The sequence below is a fragment of the Glycine soja genome, chromosome 6 (assembly GCF_004193775.1).
Source record: "Glycine soja cultivar W05 chromosome 6, ASM419377v2, whole genome shotgun sequence".
NCBI lineage: Eukaryota > Viridiplantae > Streptophyta > Magnoliopsida > Fabales > Fabaceae > Glycine > Glycine soja.
In genome coordinates, this window is record NC_041007.1 from 33,566,829 (window position 1) to 33,575,642 (window position 8,814).

At 32.6% G+C, this 8,814-nt stretch overlaps 1 protein-coding gene across 1 annotated transcript; it reads right to left on the reverse strand.

The window, feature by feature from the left end:
- Positions 1 to 5,799: 5,799 nt before the first annotated feature.
- LOC114414139 lies at positions 5,800 to 8,449 on the reverse strand. The gene is made up of 7 exons (XM_028378479.1): positions 7,866 to 8,449; positions 7,661 to 7,756; positions 7,244 to 7,387; positions 7,024 to 7,134; positions 6,530 to 6,783; positions 6,303 to 6,465; positions 5,800 to 6,188 (listed from the first exon to the last, which is right to left on the reverse strand). Exons 1-7 carry the CDS (start codon positions 8,394 to 8,396, stop codon positions 6,006 to 6,008), a joined length of 1,482 nt encoding a protein of 493 aa, XP_028234280.1. The 5' UTR covers positions 8,397 to 8,449; the 3' UTR covers positions 5,800 to 6,005.
- Between the last annotated feature and the right edge of the window lie 365 nt (positions 8,450 to 8,814).

Consider the following 8,814-nt stretch of genomic DNA (forward strand, 5'->3'; position numbering starts at 1 on the left):
CATACCCATAGTAAATAAAAAATAAAGCAATAAATATATTAATGATAAAATCATAAAAGAGGATAAAATAACTAAAATTAATAAAAATATGTTTTATTACTATTATAAGAATAATTTTAGGAAAAATATATAAATTTAAAATAAATTTATTGTTACCAATTAAATTATTATTAATTTCTCAATTCTTAATTGGGTCTTGTAAAAAAAATCAGAGTAATTGTTATTTTTAAAACTAAGCATCAATTGTTACTTAGATTTAGTTGCTGTCTTAATTTGTGGTAGCACTATTTTAAAAAATCATAACGGATGCATTAATATCATATTGTAATATCTACTCATCTCCTAAATGTATTTTCCTTTTTTTTCTCACTAATATAAAATTGTTATAAGATACGGTAAAAGCAACCAATTGCTAACAATTAAAAAGTAAGATATAATTTGTTAAACAATAAAATTTCATGAGTGATGGTTAAAAGACCATATATAATCTAAACTAATTATTGATTATTATAAATCTATGCAATTAATATTTAATTGCCCTTTTAAAAAATTAAATATTAATTTATTAGAAAGTAAATTGTTTTTTATTTGATATTGAATTTATTGATTATTTTTTCCTAGTGGGATGAAGCTATTATTTTTTTTTTGCTTGGCACATGAACAATTATACTTAAGTTTTGTCATGTTTAATTATTTTTTATTGATATTTCACCATGTTGATGATATAGAGGTTATAGATTTTTTTCCTAGTATTTCTCCTTTTTCTCATTTAATTATTAATTTTGTACTCTTGCTTCTGGATGTGATCATGGTAGAAGATATTCAAAACATGTATTTTTCGTGCTTATAAAGTTAATTTAGATTGCCAGAAGTGATTGGACAGGCACTAAGAATAAAAAGTAGCTTTAAATAAAAAAAAAATGCATTCTACATCGGTTCTGAGAAGACTGATGTAGAATGATAATCATTCTAAGACGGTCATGTGGCAAACACCGTCTTAGAATATTGACATTCTACATCGGTTCTCAAACAACTGATGTAGAATGTTAATCATTCTAAGACGTTTTTATCACCTGATCGTCTTAGAATGATTATCATTCTACATCGGTTGTCTGAGAATCGATGTAGAATGTTAAACATTCTAAGATGGTCGTTCATAACCGTCGTAGAAAAAGTTTTCCCTTTTTACGTCGTCCACTACAATGACGGTTGAAAACCGACGTAAAATGGTTGGAATAACCGATGTAGAAAGCCTTTTATGTAGTAGTGATCGGTTTTACAAATGTCAATAGATATTCTAATATTGTTATTCACCTGAATTCAGCAAAAGAATCAATAAACAAACTTATAAGAGGCAAGTTCTATCCAAAAACAAGAGTTCCACCTCTTGCATAGCTTTTTCATTTACAAAGTAGACATGGGGCAAAATCCATCCTTTAACTAAATAATAATAATAATAAATGTAAATATTTAAAACGCATTTGAACAAAATGGTTTAAGAGAAAACTTTCGGTGCTAAGAAACAAAAATGTGACATGACGCCACCAAAAGGAGAAAAATCAACCGCCGACTTTCATCAATACGTCAACAAAAAAAGGGAAGCTCATTCTGGATCTGAAATCACACTACGGAATCAAACAAAAACATGGTTCTGCTGCCAATCACAATCCAGTTTGCGAATTCAAATTCGCACGCACGCAAACAAACGACATCATCAATAAACCATTTCAGCTGAATCAGATAGCATTGTAATTAGCAATATCCAAACCCGAAATCAAAATCAACAACTAAACGTAGATTAATATACCCTAAGGTAGCTCAAATGTTTAAACGAATAAAAAAAAGGCACCCATATAAATTGATCGAAAACAAAAAAATAAAAGGCAAAAATAACAAGGAACAAACGAAAGCTTATTTCTCTACCTGTCCCACCACATTCAGCCTAAGACATTTGAGATTATAGAATTAGGGGGAAAATATTCCTTAAGATGCTATAAAATTAAGCTATAAACTAAACATACTAACTGGTTTTAAAATCAACGCTACAGAAGATAATTTTCCAGTAAGATGCAACACAAATATCCTTATGGCATTAACATGATAGTCGTCTGTAATTACCTTAAAGAAGTCTCTTCATTTTGAAGGTCATAAGAATCATTACATCGTGATTCCTTTTCTTTAAAATGTAAAGGTATTGATGGCAGGCCAGACAAATGGCAATATTCGTTCATACCTGAAAGGACAGTCACAATTACATGTGCATACTACAAAAAAAAAATTCACAATCCGTGAAAAATTAAACTCTAAAAAATCATTAAAAATTATAGGAAAATAAAAAATGCAATGTGCTTGCCTATGAGGGAAGCCAGTTTCTCTAAACCAACAGTACTCTCGTGAAACACAGATTAATTTTCATGGATAGATAGATATAGAAACACAGATTTTGGAATAGCAGTGATGTCCATGCAGTTGAACCAATCCACAGTTTGGTCAAAGACAAACAACAATCCAAATAAAATAAGTAAAAGCAATGAATCTATAAGGAGGGAGGAAAAAAATAGGGCAAATAAAAAAATGAAATCTTAGTAGCAGTGATGTCATTTTGAGTGATAATCGGCGCGGCCCAAACAGATTCGGGAGGAGCGATGGTGGCATAGTAGTCGTCGTCATCTTCGTCGTCAACATCGGCCCATGACTTGGAGGTGAGAGGCACGGGGGCCCAAAAGACGTCCTTCTTGTCATTGGGCTTGGACGGCCCTGCTAGTCCTTCATCTTCTTGAGGCTTTCGAGCGCGGCGAAGACGTTGGTGCTGTTTATGGCGGGCGCCTTGTCCCTCCTGCTCCCCATTTCCACTCCGGCTGCGAGGGGCAAGATCTAAAAATTGAATTTAGGGTTTTGCGGTGGTGTGATCTGATTCTGAGTGAGAGGAATGTGAATGAAAAAACGGTGTGTTTGGGTGGAATAGTGAGTCGAGGAGGGAAGCGAAGATCAACAACAACAAAAGAATAAGGGACAACCCCTTCTCCGTTGCCACCAACCCCTTGTCTGCAGCCTCAAATCCCTCCTTCACAATCTCCTCCACTTCCTCCTCCGCCTTCTTTAGACTCTTCCGTATCCCAAATAAGGGAATGTCCTGCGCCACGGACGTCGCTTCCCTCACTGTGAACGCTGTCGTCGCCGTTAGAAAAAATAGAAACTGCCTCCGCCCCACGCTCGGAAGTGCCGTTAATGGTTTCATGGCATACGACATGCAAGGAGACACCATCGCATTGCTCACGACAAGACGTCGAAACGAGAGAGTTGAAAACGGTGATGACGACATTGCACACAAAAAATCATTCCTTAGTTTTTTTGTTTGTTGTCCAAAGCACGGTGGAGCTGATTCATGTTGACCACTCCTTAATAATTGAAATTGAGGGAGAAAGGGATTGAAACCCTGACCCTACAAAGATTGAGGAAGAATTGGAGGAAATCGGACAATTAAAATTAAAATAAATAGAAAATGCAAGAATTAAGAAATGAGAGAACTGAGAGAAAGAGAGAAGGACCCACACTTATTAACCCACCTAGAACTGAGAGAATTGAGAAAAAGAATAGATGTTGATTCCTTGAGGCCAGCGGTGATTATTCGAATTTTCGTAGAAGAAGAAAGAATACCAAAGGTCCTGGTCCTTTGTGCGCAAAAACGAAGGCGATTTTCTCTTAAGACCATGATTGTTGTTTTGCCAATAATTACAAAATTGTCACCCAAGTACATTCTAAGACGGTTATTAACAACCGTCTTAGAATGTGCATTGTAAAAAACAATTTTTAGGTATCTTAATTACAAGTTTGTCACCGTGTCACATTCTAAGACGGTCCCAGATAACCGCCTTAGAATATGTGTCGTAAAAGATTGCTTTTGTGATAATCTCTTAATAAATGAACCATCAATTAATGCCAAGAGAATACCCTATAAATTTGGTTGAGTAATTTTATTTCATCGAACCCAACGCATAGAAGGGCTACCCCAAGCAAAGCCCCAAATACTCTTATCAATATTATGACAAATATCTTCAAGAATCCGGATAAATTGGAATGGGTCAGAGAACTGACTTTGCCAAAGTAAGTTTACCTGCAAAGTTAAGCAACTTTGTTTTCCAGCCTTGAAAACTTAAATAAAAGAGAAGTCATTGTTCTTCACTTTACGAATGAGAAGAGGAAAATCCAAATATTTTCCTGAATTAGTAGTATGGTTGAAAACAATAATAGAGGTGAGAAAATTAAATTTTTCCTCCTTGGTACATTTTCAGAAGCAAAGAACAGGGATTTTTTTACATTCACGTTCAATCCCGAAACTATGCAAAATTTATCATGAACATCTTTGATATAATTCTAACTTGGTCACACTTAATTAGCTTTGTGATGAGACAATCATTAGCACAAAAACAAAAGATAGAATATTGCAGGACCATTTCTAGAGATCGTCATAGGTTGTCAATATCCACTTTCTCCACTCTATCTTGTATCATTTAAGTTTCTCCATGTAAAGAGAAAAAGACATGGTGGCATAGGAGATGTCGGTCTTACTATACATTTTAAAGTCTTAAAACTTAGGATTCAATCCTACTATTTGATACTACATTTCTCCAAAAAAAAATTCTATTTCGTACTTACTTCATATTCACAAATATATTGTTCTATAATTACAATAACCTAACCAATTTCAATTACGATTATTTATGTGTATTTACTTATACAAAATTTCAATAAAAATTAATAATTATTTAAGTTAAAAATATGAAAAAGAGTTTTAGCATTTAAAAACCAAAAAATAAGAACTTAAAAAATCTAAAAGAACTATATCATAAATTTATTTTTTTAAAAAATAAACAGACCTAAACTAGTGAGTAAAAAAGAGGTGAGAGCAATATATTTTTTTCTTATAGAGGTCAAGACAATATAGTTCCTAACTCAATTTTCCAGTGAAGTTTTACTTCAATCCATCAGTTATGTTAGTTATCACGATGTAAATTGAATAAGTTGATTAATTCGAAGTAAACACGTTGAAAATGTTGATTAATTCGAAGTAGACACCTCAATATAGTGTAATTTTGTTTTTTTTATTTTTGTTCTACTTTTCACGTTTTACATTATATATACATATGTTAGAGAATTAAATTTTGAAACATTAATAAAAATAAGGTGAATTTATTATTTCTAACCAATGTTTTCTAATTTGATAATTTTTAAAATAAAAGAGCGATAGATTAACAACAAATAATACTTGTTTGTACTTATTCTTATAAATAATTGTACCGTCTATGTAATTAAGAAAGATAAATATTAGTTTTCAAAAACTAACAGTATATAGAAATTAAACTGAAAATATTTTGAATTCTTAAAATAAAGTTTTATTTACCCATGAAAAAATGATTGTGAATAAGAAAAATTATATCCGTACGTTTGAATGGGAAATTTTGAAAGAGAAATTCAATTTTCAAGTTATTTTAAAATACCATATATTACAATATCTTGTTTGGATATTAAGCTCAATCAATTTTTAAGATGTTAGAAATATCGTAGAAGATTTTTTGATGCAATTTTTTTTTAATAACACTTAAAGTTAAAGAATTTCAAATAACACAAACTACAATTTGTATATAAAATTATGTTATGTTTACAATGGACCTTAGTATATTGTAAAAAAAAAGTATATATGTCTGTTTAATTAGCAAAAGTCAAATCAAGAAGATATAAAAAAATTGTTCTATTCCATTATATTTGTACATTAAACACAAATTAGTTTTTCATTGCAATTACTCATTCATCCCATCAAGCATTAACCACAGGAAATATAAACCAAGAAACAGAAAATAACCAAAGCTCCAGAGGCAGCAAGCCACCAAAATTAGGGCTAATATAAACACAGTCATTAAATAAAGAAATTAAATAAAACATAACCATACAAGATTACAATTCTCACTGGCCTATAAGTGACACCACAAGAAATGGGAAGAAGATGTTCACAGCTTCAAACTAAGATCAAGATCAACACTTTCTCCCACCACATTACAGTTCTGAAACCTATCAGATTGTTGTCCAATTTGTGCCACCTTTGCCGATGAAGGGATGACATTGTACCAATGTTGTTGTCGATTTGTTTGATTGTACCTTGATGGGGGAGGGACTTGGTATTTCATTTTTCCCTTTAATTCAAAAATAGAAGTTAAGAATAAACACTGAAATCAGAAAAATGGGGATAATGGCCAGTGTGAAATTTTCCACAAGCGACTAAATAGAGATTCAAAATCAGGGTATACCTGGTGGCGAAATGGTACGAAACCTGAAGGAGACTTTAACTTGGAACATGAGCATTCAGTAGGAGGAGCCACTGTGAGAAAATCTCCACCAATATTCTTTTTCCCTTTTTTGTTTTTCTTTGAGATCAGCTCTGAGTTGGTTGCTGAAACAGAAGGAATTTCCCTGCAGATGAACATGCAAAATTATAAGCAATTATCAAAACTCAAAAGATCAAAGTTGAACCAACCTTATAGTTGAATTTCCAAAATCCAAGTTGAATCTTCTTCCACTGATGCATGAATTGGATTCACTTGCTTTCATAGGAGCAAGGAAAGTGAGAGGTTTAAAATTGGAAGAGGACATAGGTGGATTAGGGAAAGTGAGAGGTTTAAAATTGGAAGAGGACATAGGTGGATTAGGGAAAGTGAGAGGTTTAGAATTGGAAGAGGACACAGGTGGAATATCCATGGAGAAGGGCTTTGGTTGTTTAGTCCATATCATCTGCACCCAGATCAAAAGATTAAAACTCTATTATACCATATGTTCTAAATTGTATTAGCTTGTAGTTATTATAAATTCCAAGGAAAAAAATCTAATCATAAATACTCAATTTTTCAAAATTACTATATAATCATTAAAAGAGAGGATATATATGAACAAAATTGATGTCAAAACTACGATCAAAAAATTGAATGATTGAAGTAGTTTAATTAATTATTTGAAAGTAGAAATTGTAAATACCTTCTCCTCCTTCCTCTTAGAAACATAGCTTCCAATATAGTTTTGGTTTGAAGGTGGCTCTAATAAGGATTGGGGTACAATTGTTGATGAAGTCCTTGGGTTGACACCTAGCTGCACAATCCAACAAAACCTTTCGTATTTCATAAGAAGGGAATGGTATATATTAAAGATGCTAACCATTATGAAAATTCAGGAGAGATCAAATTTTGAAACATGTTACCATTGATGAAGAAGGATGTTGTTGTGTTCTGTGCATCCAATTAGGGGAGGGCCTAATAGGGTTGGACTCAAAAGGTTTAAAATTGGAAGAGGACACAGGTGTTATCTTCAGGGAGAATGGGTTTGGTCTTTTAATCCCTATCATCTACAGCAATATCAAAAGATTAAGGCTCAAATAAGCCATCTGTTTCAAATTGTATTAGTTTGTAGTTATAACAAATTCCAATGAAAAAAATCTAATCAGAAAAGCTAAATTATCAAAAATCAATATAACTATGAAAAGAAAAGATATATATGAACAATTCAATGAACAAAATTATTGAGATATATGGACAAAATTGATGTAAAACACTACCTTATAAAAATTGAATAGTTGAAATAGTTAAATTAATCATTTGAGAGTAGAAATTGTAAATACCTTCTCTAGTCTCTTAGAAACATAGGTTTCGGTTGAATAGGGCTCTAACGAGGAATGAGGCACAATTGTTGATGAAGTCCTTGAGGAGACACTCACCTACACAATTCAAGCCAAGCCTTTTCTTATTCCACATGAAGAGAATGAGCGAGCTGAAAGATGTCAATCATTATGAAAACTCAAGAGAGATCAAACTTTAAAACATTACCATTGATGAAGAAGGATGTTGTTGTTGATGCTGTTGTGTTTTCTGCACACAATTCGGGAAGGGCATGATAGTGTTGGACGCACAAGGCAATGTTGATGCAAAAGTCATTCCGGTATTCATCCCAATTTTCTTCTTCACAAATTTAAAATCATGGGGAGCCCGTAACTGGGGCCCACTTACATGCCCCAAAACTAGAGCCTCATGCCTGCCAGCATCAGATCCACCATTGTTTGCAATTGAAGCAGTGCTTAAAGGAAATGAATTTGGAGAAGGTTGATTGGAGTTATGAAATTTTAGAAATTGAAGATGCTTATCATAAGGGATATCGGAATTGGATGATGATGCACTTGTGGCTATTATAGCTGCCTTCTCCTTTTGTTCTTGTTCAAGTCTAAACTTTTCAAGCTGTGCCACTCCAAGTCCTCTTTGTGGCACCAATTTTGGGTATGGAATTTTGCATGGTCTTCCAATAGGTCTTCTACCACCACCACCAATTCTATTATATTTTGGGGTTTCATCTTCTTCACCCATCGATTATTTCTTCCTTGTAACACACATACACACCCTACAAAGCAAATGTGTTATAAGTTACTACAAGGCAAATAAAGAATAGAACAAGGTGTCAATGTCACTTATTATATATACTATTATGTAATTGCATAATAATTAAAAAAACTAATTTACTCTATCAGTACATATACTATTTATTAAAATACTTTACACTTTAGGTTCTTTATTATCAAGTATCTTCTTAACACCAGGTGTATTATATATATAGTTGGTAGAACAAATAGAAGGATCATACATGGTGGAGAAAATTAACGAAGGTGATGAATAATGATGACATTGATGTGCAACATTGCAGTTTCTCTACAATTAGAAGGTAAGCTAAAGCAACATTGAACGACATGAATGGGAAGGGATGAGAAGATGACAGAGAAATTAATTA

Excerpts from the sequence above, each read along its gene's own strand:
- LOC114414139 (XM_028378479.1), bottom strand. The coding sequence starts at position 8,396 with ATGGGTGAAGAAGATGAAACCCCAAAATATAATAGAATTGGTGGTGGT. Across the intron at positions 6,784-7,023 it reads CTAAGAGGAAGGAGGAGAAG|ATGATATGGACTAAACAACC; the intron begins GTATTTACAATT and ends ATCTGGGTGCAG. Across the intron at positions 6,189-6,302 it reads TCGTACCATTTCGCCACCAG|GGAAAAATGAAATACCAAGT; the intron begins GTATACCCTGAT and ends TTTGAATTAAAG.